General features: G+C 37.1%; 1 protein-coding gene across 2 annotated transcripts in view; it reads right to left on the minus strand.

Annotated features, from left to right (window-relative positions):
- Positions 1-5,431: 5,431 nt before the first annotated feature.
- DPH5 (diphthamide biosynthesis 5) overlaps positions 5,432-19,049 on the minus strand; it is a 34,144-nt gene continuing 20,526 nt past the window's right edge. For both annotated transcript variants that reach the window (XM_049765792.1, XM_049765791.1), the window contains exons 5-8: positions 13,202-13,322; positions 9,113-9,152; positions 7,658-7,761; positions 5,432-5,667 (exon numbers count right to left, since the gene is read on the minus strand). In XM_049765792.1, the coding sequence (XP_049621749.1) occupies positions 5,456-5,667; positions 7,658-7,761; positions 9,113-9,152; positions 13,202-13,322 (477 nt within the window). In that variant the 3' untranslated portion in view covers positions 5,432-5,455. The remainder of the gene's footprint in view (positions 5,668-7,657; positions 7,762-9,112; positions 9,153-13,201; positions 13,323-19,049) is intronic.

The raw sequence follows: 19,049 nt of genomic DNA on the forward strand, positions 1-19,049 counted from the left end.
GTAAAGTCAGTGATTTATGGTCAATTACAGCTGACACCTCAGCATTTCTTTAGAATTTTTTCTCCCACAAATAAATGATTAGATTTACTGGAACATTTTCTTCACCAAGTGATAGTGAGTTGTTCATTCTTTAAATCCAGGATCAGAAGCTTGAGAAGTGTTACCCCATTCTGCCTGCTACTGACCAGGACTTTGACAAAATTGTGACTGTGAACCTTGGGTCACGTAAATTCTTCCTTTTTTGGGGGGGAGGGTTTGGGTCACACCCGGCAGTGCTCGGGTTACTCCTGGCTCTGCTCAGAAATCGCTCCTGGCGGGTTCGGGGACCATATGGGATGCCGGGACTTGAACCACAGACCTTTCTGCATGCAAAGCAAATGCCTTACCCCATGCTATCTCTCTGGCCCCAATTCTTCCTTTTTGTATAGCAAAATAAAACCAGTTTTATGTATAATTGCCATGTTAATCAAAAAGCTGTGTATAATGTCTCCTTTGACATTCATCATCAGTTAAATATTTTAAATATTCAAAAATGTAAAGTATACTTTGAAGGTGCTTTGGTAAATACACTATATGTATTCATTGTCATATAATAGCTTTATGTTTTCCCATTTTCTCTTTTCACTACTCTATTTTAGGAGAACTTTTGTATTTCCTTTTTATCCTTTTAGTGCTATTGCCAGTTGTAAAATTTTTCCCCTTTTGCTAATTAAAAGAAACTTTCATTTGAATTTTATACACATGAATCATACTTTTAGCCTCAATGAAGAATCTTCTTTTTACTTGATGTTTTTCCATTAAGTTTGCTAAATTATAGCAAATTCCAGTGTGATTCCTTCTATGTGATCTTTTGCTCCAACATCTGCGAGTTTGATTTGTAAACATCTTTTATACCAGAAATACTGTGAATGAAAAATTGCCAAGTCCCTTTATATTATATTCTAAATACTCTTACAACACTTTACCTCCCGGTTTTTAATGCTTTCTAAATATATGACCAACTTCAATTTGGGCTTGAACCCTTTGGTGAAGATTATGAATGACATCAAAGCATTCAAAATATGTTTTCAGTATATTTCAGTACAAGGCTAGGTTGGAATGTCAATTATCAAAGCAATGTTATAATTCTGTTTAAACATGCTATAGTGAGCAACTTGCCTAATAAAATACAATAAATCCATAATGTATATTTCACATTTTCCACTTGAAGGCATTTATGTATATGTTGTCTAACATCAATTATATTTAAAAAGAATAAGCAAATTGTAAAAAAAAATAAGCAGTTGTATCAATCCCTCAATAAAATAGATGTTTAAAAAATCTTTATCTGACTTGTATCCATTTTATGACCTTTAAAAATATTGTAAACTTAAATTATTGCAATAGATTCTAAAGGACTGAAGGAATGAAAGAAAAAGAACAATATTTAAGACCAGGAAATAGCAGAACTCATCAGAAAGAAGACATGCTAAGAAACTTGAATCTTAACACTATCAAGTACCTCATTATAGCTTAATCTTTATCTCTTTATCTTATCTCCTCTTCTTGATATCCTTATTTTATTCTTATAAATATAATCTTTGTCAAAGACGGTTTTTTCAGATATTTTCATTAATCTGCAGTTATCCCATATTTTCTATGGTTTTAGTTCACAGGAAGTGAAAGCTAAAATCATGACATGGCCTTCCATTGCTTCAATTTTTTTTCTTCCTAATGTATTGACATTAGAAGGAAATAAATAACATTTTAAATATATAACTTTTATATAATTGTTATATAAATAATGCATACAAATTATATATTATAAATGTATTTAAATATATTAATGTATATTTTATATAAACCATGCATAAATATAAAAATATATTATGCTGTGTTTTTATATACTTGTTTCTATATTATTTTTTATAAATAATAATAAATAATTTATAATAGGGGCATAAGATAGAATAAGATTAAGGTACTTGCACACAAGCTGATCCTAGTTTGATGTAAGGCACAACATATGGTCCAAAAAACAAAATCCAGGTAAGCTATGAGCACTTGTCCACTGTATATCCTTTAATTACCTTTTTGAAATATTTTACACTTGCTTTTTATTTTTTCCCTTTTCCCTATTCCAGGGTTTCTTTGGCGCCTGAAGAATCTCTTTGAGGATTTGCCTTGTTTTCTCTCTGCCTACCTATAGATATTTGTATGACTTAATCATCATAAAAAGTTTGTGCCTTGGACAGGAAAAGCAGCACAGGAAAGAGATACTGAATCAGACTTCAACCTGTTAGTTCTGGAGTATTTGGCAGCAAATTCTCTCCTCTGCAGTCTGCAGATAACCGCTGGCATGTAGAATCTAGTGACCTATCATCACCACCTTAGAATAGTCTGTTTACACACAAATTTTCCATGGTGCTTACCCAATTTTTTTTCCTTTGGGGTTTTGGACCACACCCGGCAGCGCTCAGGGGTTACTCCTGGGTCTGGGCTCAGAAATCGCTCCTGCAAGGTTCAGGGATCATATGGGATGCTGGAGGTCGAACCTGCGTTGGTCCTGGGTCAGCCATGTGCAAGTCAAATACCCTACTGCGATGCTATCTCATCAGTCCTCAATTTATTATTTTTAATTCCCCTTGAATTCCCTTTATTGTGATCAATGCTCAGGGTCATGCACACTGGTTGCAGGAAATCATCTTGTACACGTTAGCTGTTCTTTCTGAGGATCAGAAACTTTGAGTATATTAGAAGTGATCCCAAACAGCAGAACTGCTATATTCACACTTGGATATGTGGGTACTCTCAGGGATTGATTTAGTAGTATCACTGGTCCCAGGTCTCTAAACTGGCACATTTTGTTACTAAATTTATCCCCAGGTAACCCCAGTCTATATTCTCTCTAGTTTCTCCCCAGAAACTATACTGACTGCTAAAATGATCAAGTAAGCTTCCCAGTTTCTACCTCTTGCCTCCAGCTCAGGAAATTTCAGTAGTTCCCTAATGCTCATTAAATGCAAATTCCTCTGAAATTTTCAGAAGTTATAATGCATTTTTTTCCCCTGAATTTCCTTATCTATAATATGGCAAGAAGCAAGGTTTTCATCACCTCAGATAGAAACTAGCAGATTCAACGGATTCAGATTGTACAGCAGCATTTGGGAATACTATCTTCTAGCCTGTAACAAAGACAAATAAAAGGAAGAAACAGGAAGAAAAGGGAGAAAGGGAATGGAGAAAAAGGAAGAAAAGAGAAAAGGAAATGAGACAGGTGGATTTCATGATCAAGGGATTTATATATCAAGAATCATTAAAAATAATGAACAGATCTCAAGTAAATTTTACAACTATTTTCTTATTGTTGGATAGATGGAATAGACCCTCTCTTCTGACCCTCTGTCTTCAAAATCCATAAGGAGAAAGAAAAGAACTGGGCATAATAGGCATATATAAGTGTTCCATTCTCTGAAAGCTGAATACACATTCCTTTTAGCGTGGATGGTTACTCTCCAGAATAGATATTAAAGTCAAACCAAAATATTAATCCAAAAATTTATATCCAGTAAAATTAACCTTTGAAACATAAGGGTATCTTCATAAAAAAAATTAACACTAGCGGACCTGCACCATAAAGGTAAAATGTTTTTGGTTGATTGTAATGATATAAAATGAAGAAAGAAGTATCTGAGTGTAAAAAGTGAACTAGTATTCCCTATATGTTTATAAAGAATGACTGACAGCAGGTATACTAGCATAAATTGTGTCATATGTGGATGGTTATTCAGATCCATTTTTTATTGTCTTTATCTCTTTCAATAGTGGCTGAGAGTTGGGAGTGAAATTTTGGATTTTCTTCACAATTTGGGAGTTGCAGTGAGACCATATGGGATACGGGGAACCACATCAGTCCTGGGTCGGCAGCTTGCAAGGCAAATGCCCTACCTCTGTGCTATCTCTCTGGCCCTGATAAATTCTTTTTGTTTTATTTTAGGTCCATACCTAGCAGTATTCAGAGGTGATTCCTGACTCAAAAATTACCCCTGGCAGGCTTGGGGACCATATGAGATGCCAGGGATTGAAGTTGGGCCGGGTCTAATGAGTACAAGGCATATATGCCCTACCTGCTGTGCTCCAGACCCCCAATATAAATATTCCTAATATGACTGTCTTCAAATTTCAATCTATAAAAACATTTTGTAATCAACAAGTTTTCTAACAAATGTGAGTTTAAATATGAAAGATGCTATTATTTAAAATCAAACAGCAACTGTATATGATGTCTGCATATTTATAATTTGAAAATTTTCAACCTACAAAATACAGCAGAACATGAGCCACATAATTAGGATGTCAGCTGAATAAGACAATCAGAGGTAATCACTTTGTAGCAAAAATATAGTTGAGATTGAAGTAAGAACCACTGCCACTCTGAGTTATATAAATATATGCATTGCCGACTGCTTCCAGGATAACTCAGCCTGTGGTCAAAAAAGAAGTTACTTACTTTTTAAGAAAGAAGAAAACTCCATCTGATGCATACTCATTTCATAAGTGAAAACTTTTTTTTTTTTTTGGTTTTTGGGTCACACCCGGCAGGTTTTAGGGGTTACTCCTGGTTCTATAATGAGAAATAGTTCCTAGCAGGCTTGGGGGACCATATAGGATGCTGGGATTCGAACCACCATCCTTCTGCATGCAAGGCAAACACCCTACCTCCCTGCTATTTTGCCCCCCATAAGTGAAAACTTTTTTTTTTTTTTTTTTTTGGGCCACACCCTGTGACGCTCAGGGGTTACTCCTGGCTGTGCACTCAGAAGTTACTCCTGGCTTCTTGGGGGAACATATGGGGCGCCGGGGGATCGAACCGCAGTCCGTCCTAGGCTAGCGCAGGCAAGGCAGGCACCTTACCTCCAGCGCCACCGCCCGGCCCAAGTGAAAACTTTTAAACAACTCATTATGGATAATTATTTATTTACAAGTTTTCTGGCTTGATCTGCTCTATGTGCAAATTCTGAAAAACTACCAAAATAGCAACAACTGATGATATAGAGAAAAAAAAAACCCACTGCTAAATGAAATTATGCAATAATGAATTAACACCTTTTTTTGTTTACTTTTTTAATATTTATTAGATAAACTCAAAGACCCATTTCATTTGGTATACAAATGTGTGTGTGTGTGTGTGTGTGTGTGTGTGTGTGTGTGTGTGTGTGTGTGCATATAGGAGTAAAATTAACCACAAACACATCTATGTTCCGAATTTGGTACTGGGGCCAGAGCTATAGTATAATGAGTAGGGCACTTGCCTTACATGCAGCTGATCCAGGATGGTTGCTTAGCATACCATTCAGTCCCCACAGCTTTTCAGGAGTGATTCCCAAGTGCAGAGCCAGGAGTAACCCCTGAGTACAGCTAGTTGTGACCCCGATAAACAAAGCAAAACAAAATAATACAAAAAAATCAGAGCTTGTCACTGTTGAGTGTCTGAGCTATTTTCTGGTATGGAAAACTGGTTTAACATTTCCATCTCCAGTGGATGAATGTTGCCTCCTGTGATAACCAAGGAATGTAATGGTCCTCCCAAGTCCACAGTACACATCTGCTGCAAGGTGCCTGCTGCAATTTTCTGGTCCTTGGCTCCAACCCTAGCCAATCCAACACAAAGTGTCTCCTCAGTGACTGCTGTGAAAAGAAAAAGGATTGCCATTCAACAAGAGCACTATCCTATCAAACATTCAAACTAACAGATATATGAACAGTACACTTAATGAAGCCCCCATTCCTCTAAGAGCTAAAGATTACATGACACTTGAGACAATAATAATAAGTATTTTAAATTCCCTTAATAGATCAAATAATAGATCAAATACTTAATAATTTATCTAAGTTTTTTTCTAAACTATTTGTTCTATCTGTCCTATAAAGTAGTATCAACCTTATTTTCTCAGATTTCTGAATGCTTAATTACTTTAAGGTTTTAAAATATGATAAACAATTACTCTTATGCTTTTTGCTTATTTTGGTGTAAGGGTCATAACCATTGTGCTCACGGTCTATTCCTGGCTCTGTGCTAATAAGGAACTGTTGGTGGAACCTGAAGGGACCATATGCAGTGCCAGAGATGGAGCCTGGGTTGGCCACATGTCAAGCAAGCACCTTAACCCCTGTAATATCACTGTTCCTGCAGCCTTATATGCATATGCATTATGATAAAATATTGTCTTTAAAACAGTATTTAATATATGCTTATATTTTAGCGAGTTTCTTGAGATATGTTTATATTGACCAAGAAACTGTGATCTTGTAAGTTAAAATAGAAAATAGTGTTTTTTCATTGTGCGAGTGTATTGCCAGAGAGTGAACTTAGAAATGTAACACATGCAAGACAACAGCTCTACCACCAAGCTATATCTCTGGCCTACTAGTTTTTAATTTTTAAAAAAAACAAAATTCTCTTTTGAAGTATAGTTGTATGGGCTAAAATAATGAATATAGCAATATTTTGTAAATGGTAACAATCTTTAGTGGGTAGATACTATAATATTTTTATTTTTAAGTTTAAAATAACTAAGAATAAACATTAGCATTTGCACACTATGCAATAGGTTAAGTACTGATCATTTTATGGTGTTTTTTTTGGGGGGGGGGCGGTCACACCCAGCAGTGCTCAAGGATTACTCCTGGCTCTGCACTCAGAAATCACTCCTGGTAGTCAAGGGAACCATATGGGATGCCAGGATTTGAACCATCATCCATCCTGGTTCCGCTGCAGGCAAGGCAGACGCCCTTCTGCTGTGCTATCTCTCTGGCCCCTTTTTTTTTTATAGTTTTGCTCTCTGGTTGGGAAAGTTGTCCTAAATGAACACTGATCGAAACGGAGTTATGATATATGAAAAAACAAGGAGGCATGCAAAAACCTCTGAACAAAGTTAAGAAAATAGATTATCCGGGCCCGGAGAGATAGCACAGCGGCGTTTGCCTTGCAAGCAGCCGATCCAGGACCAAAGGTGGTTGGTTCGAATCCCGGTGTCCCATATGGTCCCCCGTTCCTGCCAGGAGCTATTTCTGAGCAGACAGCCAGGAGCCCTGAGCACTGCCGGGTATGGCCCAAAAACCAAAAAAAAAAAAAAAAAAAAAAAAAGATTATCCTTGCAGTTCTTTTCATTTCTTTAATAAAGGTTACTCAGGAGAATAGAATATGGTACTGAAGAATCACTTCACATATATTTTTACAAAGTGGTGCTCTAAGGCAATCAACACTTTAGAATATAATGACAGATTCATGAATTTAATTTAATTTAAATTAATTTAATGACAAATACTTTTAAATATACGATCCTGAGTATAGAGAGTAGAGAATATAAAGATAAGTTCTCTTATCTTTATCTTAAAAATTATTTCTGGTCTCAGTTAGGAATGGGAAAAAAGTGCAGAGAGAGTACAGAAGAGGCTAAAGTGCTTGAGGCCAACTCCAACTCCAGCTCCAACAAAGCATACTGAGTTAATTCCTGAACACAGAGCCAAAGATAGCTCCTCAACACTACCAGATGTGCCCAAATTCTCCCTATAGTGAGAAAAATGTAGAATAAATACGTTTTTTGTAGTGTGTAACATGTATATATCTCAACCTAGCAGCCAGAAACTACAAGAGCCCCTTCAGGATCATCAGTACCTGGCTCTTCTCCCTGTAATCTTCGATTCTGAACAATCTCCAGGAGTTGCTGAGCTGCTTGGTTTACGCTCATATACCGAGGAGGTTCATAGATCTTCTTTCCTCTGTAAGTATAAAGCAAGAAGTCATTTATCTTTGCCATGCAATTGTGCAAGTCATTATCAATGCATCTATTCTAGGTATACTGAAGTGTTGTCATAACCATAGAAAATCACTTTCCTTTTCCTTTTACCTTTCTAAGTTAATTAGCACAAGTACCCTTAATTATGTGTCAACCCTGACCCTCTGGTGATTTATATTAAACTCAGACTAATAAAAGTGGCAGAGAAGAGTAGCAGAGAAAAGGCTTGGCTGTCTCAGTAAAACCCAAGAAGCTGTTCAACACCCCTGGCTGAAAAATGCACTTTTGATGGTCCGATTTCTTGTGCAAAAGTGCAAGCTGAAACCTGCATTATTAACCCTACACTTAAGTTCTACACAGCCTATATTTTGTGCAAAACTTTCACATGATGCTTAAGTATACGCTAAAGCAGGGGTCTCAAACTCAATTTACCTGGGGGCCGCACGAGGCAAAGTCGGGGTGAGGCAGGGACGCATAAGGGATTTCGCTTACCGAATATTTGCAATAAAAAATCGCATTAGTAAGAAAAAAATCGCAAAAAATTGCATTAAACATTCGCATACCCCAAACAGGTATGTGATGTTTAATGCGATTTTTTTCTTACTAATGTGATTTTTATTGCGATTATTTGGTAAGCGAATAATCACGAATACTGCGATATTTGAAGGCCGGCCGCGGGCCACAAAATATGGTACGGAGGGCCGCAAACGGCCCGTGGGCAGTGAGTTTGAGACCCCTGCGCTAAAGCAAAGTACAGCGACTACTTAAGTTTACTTAAATTACCTCAAGATTTTTCAAAGTTCATTAACTGCCTAATCATCTCACTAAAATGTTGCCAAGAATGAGTCCCACAAATTACAGGAAAATATCTAAGTCAAATGTGCTTTATTTGAAAATAATACCTTAGGTAAAAATAATTCAGAGTAAGTGGAAATTTGTTCCATATTCCAGCTTAATCAAGCTTTGTAGTGCTCATTTCTGGTGCTGTTAAAACTATATATTCCTCTTTTTATTTTTTCTTCTGATAAAAATAAAACTAAGGCAGTAAATATGACCAAAGACAGGAAATTAAATGTTTATTTATTAGATATGTATACCTTCAAAATTTACATTTGTCCAATCTTCTTAATAAAAATACAGCTTTGTTGGGGCTGGGAAGAATACAATGAGCAGAACTGCCTATTTGCCTTGCACAGAGATGACTGAGGTTTGTTCCCACAACCCCATATGGTCGACCCCTGGGCTAACTTTCAGTATTCATTATCAGTTAAACGAAACTTATTGAATTATGATGGAATTAAAACTGATGTAAGAATGCTCAAAATCAGACTTACTTGATAAGATTTTCCAAAGTTTGTTCCTTGACTTTGATATCTAAAGAAAACAAACAAAACGAGAATAAGAACTGAAGACTTTAATTTTTAAAAATACTTTATCCCCCAAAAAACCTCTTGGTAATCACCTAAATTTGGGGGAATATTGTTCTCATGTTTCAAAAATGTTTGGAGTTGGGGAGCGTGTTCCTTTGCATACACTGCTTTTTAACAGAAAGGACCAAATGTAAATTTGCAGTTGTGTAAACATCATAAACCGAAAAAAAAAACCCAAAACAGAACATTTCCATCAGATTGGCCCTGAGAATTTATTGAGAGAATATCTTTTTCCTCATGGGAAAGACACAGGAAAGAGTTAGATAAATATTATCATATACACTACTTTACTGCTAATCAGAATACTTGTGTTCCATTTCTACCAGCTGATAACTTAAACAGACCTAATAAAAAACTCTTAACATGTTCTTATCCACTTTTCTAGGCACAAAACTGAAAGCTCTAATGACATAATGTAAATGGGGTAGATTCTTACTACAATGGAAGAGAAATTTTCCTATTTATAGCAGTAAGTCATGCCCCAATAACAATAAATAATACCAAGTAATCATTCTCCCACGAGGGATTTTCCAAGAACTGGCTGCCACCTATGGCTGTATCGTGCTACCATAAAGCTTATGGTAGAAATGTCACAAGTATTTGATTCATTCCACCTAATTCATGGACACTCTGCTGAACTATTTGGTAAAGGTAAAAAGGCAGAATCACATTACATCCTCACAGGAACTCAGTGCACAACAGCAAGAGTTACAGCTGCTTCCTGTTCTTCATGCTGGAAACAAATGGTTCAGCCAAAGTTTTTTTTAACAAATATAAATATAGTGCAATTAAGGGGTCTTTTCTGATAGATTTTAAAGTTTTTCAACGTGACCACAAAAGTGTTTCTTACAAAAAATATTATTAGGGTGTACTTGGATATAGCAGATTAAGTCCTTGTAAGTTTTTTCTAAATATGCTTGGAACCAAAAAATAAATGTTAATTATTAAACGGTTTCATTTGTCTGGCATAGTTAAGAAAAAATGCTTTTCAATAAAAAGATGATCTTCACCATAATAGAGAAGAAATCAACTTAGGTTTCCTTCAAGTAATATTTGTAAGATTCAAAACATTTTAACATTTTTTATCTGCAGCTTCTGAGGTGTTATTTGTTCTAATGGTTCTAGTATTTTAAAGTTTATATGAACGTGCTGTGAAGAATATGATTTTTAAAATGAAGAGAGCTAGGAGTAATTTTTATAAATATGCAATTTTAATCATAAGATTATGATTATGTTTTAATCTTAAAATTGCATCAGTGAGTTCATTTCAAACCAAGCCAGTCTTAGTACTTTTTACTTGTCTTTAACACTGTATAACTAACTGTTCTACTTGCTAGAAAGTCTATTCATCTTAGTACCAAACTATATAGCATAATCCAAATTGCTTAGTATATTCTAATACTTTGCACTGAACAAAAAACTATAACACTATGCTAAATATTGTTAATCTCTACTTATATATCTATTTTGTCTTTCTAAAGAAAACTTAAAATTCTATATGTTATATTCTTACTATCCCAACAGATAGTGGCCCTCTGCAGGCTTTTAATATATATGAATTCATTAAATGATGAGAATTCCAGATAATTAAGAGATGAGATATAAGGACTGAAGAATTGGAATCGTATCACATACTTCACACCTTGTTCCTGCTTTTGTTAATGGAATAAGGAAGACATATTGTTTAACCTTGTTTGTCTTTTCCCAAGAAAGACAAGAAATGAGGTAGCTCTTAGAGAGCACAAGAGCCAAAGTTCTGGTTTGTCCTTCCTGCTTCACCATACAATAGAATTTAATTGTTCTTTAAATGTTCAAGTATATAATATGATAGCTAAAACTAGATTTCAAAACACTATCCACGAGAATGATGTCTAGTACTTCCTTAGTATTCCAATGAGTACGTTAGGAAGAGGAAGCATTCAAGAAAACTTATGCATCGAAATACTATCAATTAACTATCTGAACAGATACATGCCCACTTTATCCCCTTTTTCTCAGTTCTTATATGGGGAAGCTGCCAGGTAGTCTGCCTGTCCTGTTTTAGAGCCCCAAGTACTGTTGTAAAACACATACACACAAGTATCTAGGCCCCAAATGAACACTTATTTTTTTTTAATCCATCTGTCCTTCATCCATCATTTTGCTCTGACTTGCTAACAAATAATTTTTTTTTTGTTTGTTTTTTGGGTCATACTCGGCAGGGCTCAGGGGTTCCTCCTGGCTCTACGCTCAGAAATTGCTCCTGGCAGACTCGGGGTACCATATGGGATGCCGGGATTCGAACCACCATTCTTCTGCATGCGAGACAAATGCCTTACCTCCATGCTATCTCTCCGGCCCCGCTAAAAATAATTTGAGAAGAACTGCTTTTAAAACTCTCTGAGGCAGGGTTACTTTTATTTCTTTTGAGAAAGTGAGAGAGAGAGAGGAGAGAGACAGAGACAGAGAGAGAGAGAGGTGTGGTGTGTGTGTGTGTGTGTGTGGCTAAGGGGCCACACCTGTGCAGTGTGCAGTGGCTATTGCTGGCTCTTTGCTCAGAAATGATCCTGGGTTGTGCCCAGGGGATTCAAACCAGGGTCACAACTACCACAGCTGCATGCAAGTCAATTGCCTTGCTTCCTGTGCTATCTCCCCTGCTTTGAAAAGGTATTGTTTTTCTTTGACAAAAAATGAAAGAAAGGAATATTCACAATATTGTTTAGCTTATGTAACACTGAGATTTTGTGTTCCAATTTCAAGTAAAAGTGTCATTTCAAAGCTATTGAAAGTGTCAACTCACTGTTCTTTAGTTGCCAATTAAAACTTTGCTATCAGGGGCCACAGCTGTGGCACAAGTGGTAGGCTGACCTAGAACAGATCATGGTTTGATTCCCCGGCTTCCCATATGGTTTCCCACACCAGGAGCAATTTCTGAGAGCATAGCCAGGAGTAACCCCTGAGCATCACTGAGTGTGGCCAAAAACCAAATCCAAAAAAAAAAAATAGCTTTGATATCAGTATTTGTGAACCATGTAATGTTTGCAGGTTGCACCACTTTGCTGGAAAACATGAGCCATTTTCCTGTGATGCTCTATAGGTATCATAATCTTGTATAGAAAACAATCCCCAGCTCTTTCCACACCAGGCAAAAAATAGGATTTGTAGGCATGGTATAATGAAAAGAGCTGTGAAAAATAGGCTATATGAATTCTACCAATTTCACCATCAGTAAGTTCAGATACTGGGAAACTGATTCAATAATTCTGGACCTCAACTTTACCTCTGAAACAAGTTTCTGCAAGGTGATCTCTAGTATGTCTTTTCATTACTACAATTTTATGGTTCAGTCAACTTGAAAAATGGAATAATGAAATAATACCTCTGAAAATACTAGGCCTGAAGAGAGAGAACAGTGAATAAGATGCTTGCCTTACATGTCCCACCTGGTTTTTATCCTCAGCACCTCATGTGGTCCTCCAAGCCCGACCAACAGTGATCCCTGATCCCTTGTGCACAAAACAGATGTGCCCCACCCCACCGAAATAAAAAAAAAAAAAAGAGATGGTCTTGGTAAGACATTTTTATACAAGTCCATGGAACTACAGTATATTGATAAGAAGCAAGTCTCAAGAGGCAAATGATTTAAGACGTGAAATGCTAGAAAGGACTACTTAGGGCATAAGGGGGATGTGATAGACTGTGTCCTTTTTTAGTCTGTCACCTGATATCCACAGAATGACTTCATATTAACATAAAAATCTAACTGCAGGGGCCAGAGAGATAGCATAGAGTTAAAGTGTTTGCCTTGCATGCAGAAGGTTGGTGGTTTGAATCCCGGCATCCCATGTGGTCCCCCGTGCCTGCCAGGAGCAATTTCTGAGCATAGAGCCAGGAGTGACCCCTGAGCGCCACCGGGTGTGACCCAAAAAACAAAAAACGAAAACAAAAATAAATCTAACTGCAACCTCTATAACAATGCCCTATTGTGACTTTGGGAAATGAGAAAGCCCTTACCCAGTAAACATAACGTGTGCATGCCATTTTGTCTGTTCTTCTTTACTTTGTCAAAGAAGCTTTCTGGTTTCCAAGTGTCTGTCCAAAACACAATAGAAACTGTCTCTCCGAAGTTGTATAACTAAAACAAAAAAACCAAAAATATTAATTAATTAATGATGGAAAAATTTATGATTTCATAGTTAACAATTAAAATAACAAGTCATAATCAGATGTGATATGGGTTGGGGATCAAAGCTGTCATAAAATCAGATGATACAAGTTTTCTTCGATCCACACAGCATTTGGTCACTCCCTGACTTCCTTTTGTAATTCTCTTCAAGTATTTCTCTGTTCAATACAGAAACATAATGTAAACAATTTATTATTTAACCATGTGGCTCTTAAAAGATCCATAAAAGAATGAACCTCGAAGGAAGACACTAAAAAGATTACTGAGAAGTCAGGACAGAGTTCACAGGTTAGGGTTTTTTTTTTTTTTTTGGTTTTTGGGCCACACCCTGCATTGCTCAGGGGTTACTCGTGGCTGTCTGCTCAGAAATAGCCCCTGGCAGGCATGGAGGATCATATGGGACACCGGGATTCGAACCAACCACCTTTGGTCCTGGATTGGCTACTTGCAAGGCAAACACTGCTGTGCTATCTCTCCGGGCCCTGCAGGTTAGGGTTTTAATAGTCATTTGACAGATGAAAAACACCAAAATTTAGAAAGATCAATTCACTTTTGTAAAGTCACAAAGTCAATTCATAAAGAAGAAGCTCAGGTTCCTTTCAACACCAAGTTAATAAAATTCACACAGCATATCATCTCAGTTATTTCTCAAAACCTGCCCTAATTTAGTTCTTCCTTTATTTTCTCTCTCAGTAGAATCGCATAAGGATCTTGCCATGAATGACCTCCACTCCATGTCAACAGATGCACAAGGAACTTGCTTTGTTCGTTCCACATTGGCCCCAGTAATGTTGACTTCTATTATAGCTCCAAATCTTAAACTGAGAAGCTTTGAAATCCGTTTTTACAACTTGTTGCCTATATGACATCCTTTTTTTGGGGGGGAGGCGGGGGGTCACACCCGGCATCGCTCAGGGGTTACTCCTGGCTCTATGCTCAGAAATCGCTCCTGGTAGGTCGGGGGACCATATGGGACACCGGGATTCGAACCGATGACCTTCTGCATGAAAGGAAAATGCCTTACCCTCCATGCTATCTCTCCGGCCCCTGTATGACATCCTTTTAAAGCCTTTTTCAAATAGGAATCTTTTCTTCTTAGCCATAGGATTATGAAGAGCAAACTTCAAAAGAATATTCATTTCTCTCTTTTTTTTGGGGGGGGGGTCACACCTGGCGGTGCTCAGGGGTTACTCCTGGCTGTCTGCTCAGAAATAGCTCCTGGCAGGCACGGGGGACCATATGGGACACCGAGATTCGAACCAACCACCTTTGGTCCTGGATCGGCTGCTTGCAAAGCAAAGCCGCTGTGCTATCTCTCCGGGCCCTCATTTTTCAAAGATACAATATAACGGAAAAACTATGACTATATAACTATGACTTAATTATCCAATAGAATTTATATTACAGTTAGAAAGCATCAGATGATGGAAATTATATCTAGCCCTCTGCTACGAAATAGCTATGTAACTATAAAGGACCTGAGACTTCAGGTAATTAACTATTCTACAGTTCTTTATTTAAGAAAAATAAAGAATATAGTGAAGAAATTTCTATCCTTAGGGTTCTCAGATCAGTTCTCAGAAGTTGCTATCAAGATGTAAAGGGGAAGCAGATAAAGAGCAAAGAGAGAAAGTGGAGTAACTGCTGTCCTCCAGCTCTAAATCCTAAGAGAAAGCCAACTTTCTTGGTCTTTCTGTATTGAGGACCTAAACATAATGACAACTGTGAGTTTCCTAAACAGGGCTTATCTAGTTTCTCTTATGCCATAACTTGCTACCTACTTGCCAATACATTTTAATCTCAATATCATTTGAAAACTGTCTTAAAAGATTATTCGCCCACAGAAGCCAGGCAATTTAGAGGTAAATGAGTTCATTGATTGGTGTCCAAAGGCTCATTTAAATAAACAATTTAGAATCAAAATTTCTGGCCACATCTAACAAGGATTCTCTGTGCATATACATTAACTCAATTTCCAGTGTGTGATTTATGGAATAAATTCAGCTAAGGACTACCTCTGACCCTGGTAATGGGATTTCTTATTGTTCTATGAAAAGCAAATTTATCTAGCAAATATTATAGATCACTCATATGGGATTGTTATAATGTACACAGGTATGAAATGACATAGCGGACCTACACTCTACTCATAGCTCTAGCTGTTACTAGTCAAGTGATCATAATAATCCAAATAACTTTCCTGATCTTTAAGAACTCGTCTGCAAAATGAGCACAGTAAAAATAAACCTAATGAAATGGGGATTTTGATATTTTACAGTGTTGTACATCAACTTTAGGGCCTCACATTTACAAGGTATGTGCTCCACCACTGAATGACAGTGTGACCTAATATTGTGATTTATATATTAAATAGCACTCAATAGGGGCTGGAATGATACTATGACAGGTGCTTGCCTTGCATGAGATCAACCTGGGTTCAATCACTGGCATGCATGGTCTCACAAATACCACCATGAGAGATTCCTGAATGCAATGCGGAACCAAAAGTAACCCCTAAGCATTGCAGGCCTGGCTCAAAAACAAACAAAGAAATAACTCCACAGTAAGATGTAGAGTGTTTGGTGCTTATTTTATATAGTAAAAATTAAATTAATGTGGGGGATTTGATGATGTAATGATGATGCTGATAATGATTACAGGATGTCCTAAAAATGCTATGTCTTGCTAAAATTCAATTGTTTTCTTTTTTAGAATAAGCTCAAAACTATTTGAAACAACACTCATAAATTAACTCTGACAAGTTCAACTGTTCACATTCTAGAAAGGTTTTTGACATACCCAATTAGATTTTGAAATGCTAGTATTTATCCCTAAAAAGGTTTAAAGATAAATCTATCAATGTTAAAGGAAAACATATGTGCAGCCACATACGAAAATTGGCCATATATACATATATACGTGTATGTATGTAAATTCAGTATATTAAGTAAGAATCATGGAAATAAAGGCATGCGGTAAAATACACTGAATTTTTTTTTAAAAAAGGGAAAGGTCATTTAAAAGAGAATTGATATGCTAGTCACATATAAACACTAGCTGAAGCATTCTGTCTTTGAATTGTCTGATTTAGGAGATTAGAGAAAACCTCACATAATCAATGCATTATAGGCCCCTGATTTATAAACTGTAACCATTCTCATGGCTGTGGTGCAAACACTTCTTCAATGAATTCTGGGACATTATGCAAACAGTTTTAGCATTTAGATGTCAATATCTCAAAGAACAGAAGGGCCAGTTCTTTGTCTTGCACAATCCAATGACTTACCAGTAAACTATAAAAGGAAACTGGGGCAAAATCAAACAGTAGCGAGAACCAAAGTTGCAAAAGCCTAAGCAGCACTAGTTGTCTGTGCTATAAATCGCTGTGTTGTGGTCAGTTTTCCCCAAAACATAACTGACATAAATAAACTTAAAAACTACAAAAAGGGCTGGGAGAAAAAAAAAACTACAAAAAAAGGGGCCGGAAAGACAGCACAGCGGTAGGGTGTTTGCCTTGCACACATCCCATTCGGGATGGACAGTGGAATCCCGACATCCCATATGGTCCCCCAAGCCTGCCAGGAGCAATTTCTGAGTGCAGTGCCAGGAGTAACCTGAGAACTGCCAGGTGTGACACCTCCCCCAAGAGAAAAAACACTACAAAAAGAGCTTTTGTCTAAATATCAGCAAATAAACACAGGCTTTGCTTTATATTAACCTGAAATAATTTAGTGGGAAAGTAAATAATCTAACTTGACACTGATTCCTTTATTTATTTTTTTATTTTTGGGTCACAGCCCTAATGATGCCCAGGACATACTCCTGGCTCTGTGCTCAGAGGTCACTCCTGGTGGGCTCAAAGACCATCTGAAGTTCCAGGGTCTTCATGAACCCAGATTGGCTACATGAAAACACTGTGCATCTCTCCAATCCCTTGAATCTAATGAGAGAGGTGTCAGAGATGTGTTTCAGTGGTAGAGCTCTTACTTTCTTTACATGTGTGATTCCTTGAATTATGGTTACAGAAAAAAATATGCAAAGGACACTAAAATGATAATGCATAGGATAAAGCACTTTCTTTGCAGTGGCTGACCCTTGAGCCCCACCAGGAATGATACCTGAGCTCAGATCTAGGAGTAAGCCCTGAGAAACAAGCAAATAATAATAAAGAGAGAATGGATTTTGGGGGTGGGGGACACAAGGATTTTGATAGTGTAACATTTCTCACATTTAGAAAGTACCTGAAGGTAAATTCTGAAGAACAGGCTATAAGCTAGATTTAAAAAAAAAAATGTTACGATTGGGCTTGAATGATAGTATAGTGGGTAAGGTACTTGCTTTGCACACAGTCAATTTGAGTTCAACCCCTGGAATTCCATATTGTTCCCTGAGCATACAGGGTAATTGCTGAGTACAAAGTTTCTGAGCATCGCTAGGTGTGCCACCTTCTCCTCCCCCAAAAAAGAATAGTTATGATTTAGACTGGGAAACTGAACACATGGAAGGATGAGGTGGTATGCTCAAAGAAACAGACAGAGGTGGGGTACCCTAGGAAAATTTCATTTTTGTGATATAAAATGTGTCTAAGTTTATAGTATTGATGTACAAAATTATTCCATTCTGCCACCACCAAATTGGTCATAACCCTCCAATACTGTTCCCATGTCGTTTCTGGTCTGCTCTTCCCTCCCTAGGCCCTCTGCTTGGTAGTCAGTCTTGTAATCCAATGACAAGATTTGTCATTGTTTGAGATAGTCTATTCTTTTGTTTTGTTTCTTTATATTCTGGAGACAAGTGAATCTTTGGTATTTGTCCTGTCACTCTGACTTATTTCACTTAACATGATGTTGCTCCAGATCTATCTTTATTGCAGCAAATTTAATGATTTCATCTTTTCTTGTGGCTGCATAGTATTACACTATGATTACATACCACAACTTTTTGTCCATTCATCAGCCATTGGACATTTGAGTTGTTTCCATATCACATGCAGCAATAAACATAAGTGTACTTCTATCCAAATTTATGTTTTATTTGAACTCCCTTAGCTTAAAGCTTTCAATACCACTATATATATGAATCTCATAATTCATCTTACTGCCACCAACCTTTTATTCTTTCAGAAGTATAAATGTTATGCATGTTATAGAGATTGTGCTTTTACTCTTTTACAATCAAATAAAAAAATTGTGTGATGATGTGGGGGCAGAAGGGGATAGCAACACATGTCTCCTTAGAAGTGCTCTAACACCTGGAAATCACTCAAGGAAATCATAAATTGAGTGATACATGCCCAATCACTTAGTATTGGACCAGGCAATGTAGTAATTTTCAGTCAACAGAGCTGGTGCCTCCCAAGGTCACTCCAAGGGTTCTTGTAGGGTCACAGAGTAGCAGGGATGAACTCAGGACTTTGTAAATGCAAGGGATGAGTTCCAACTCATAGCTATCTCCCTAACCTTCTATTTTTGATATCTAAATCTAAAATTATCTTCTATGCACATGGAAAAATTAAAAAAGTCAACTTTCTCAGAACTCTATTAAACTCCAGTTATATTTTCTTTTTTTGTGTGGGGGAGAAGGATGGGAGCACACATGATGATGCTTGGGAGCTATTCCTGGCTCTGTGATCTGTTGTGGGTGTGTGCTTGGGGACCAGGAGGTGCCAGAGATCAA

This window comes from Suncus etruscus, chromosome 19 (genome assembly GCF_024139225.1).
Source record: "Suncus etruscus isolate mSunEtr1 chromosome 19, mSunEtr1.pri.cur, whole genome shotgun sequence".
NCBI lineage: Eukaryota > Metazoa > Chordata > Mammalia > Eulipotyphla > Soricidae > Suncus > Suncus etruscus.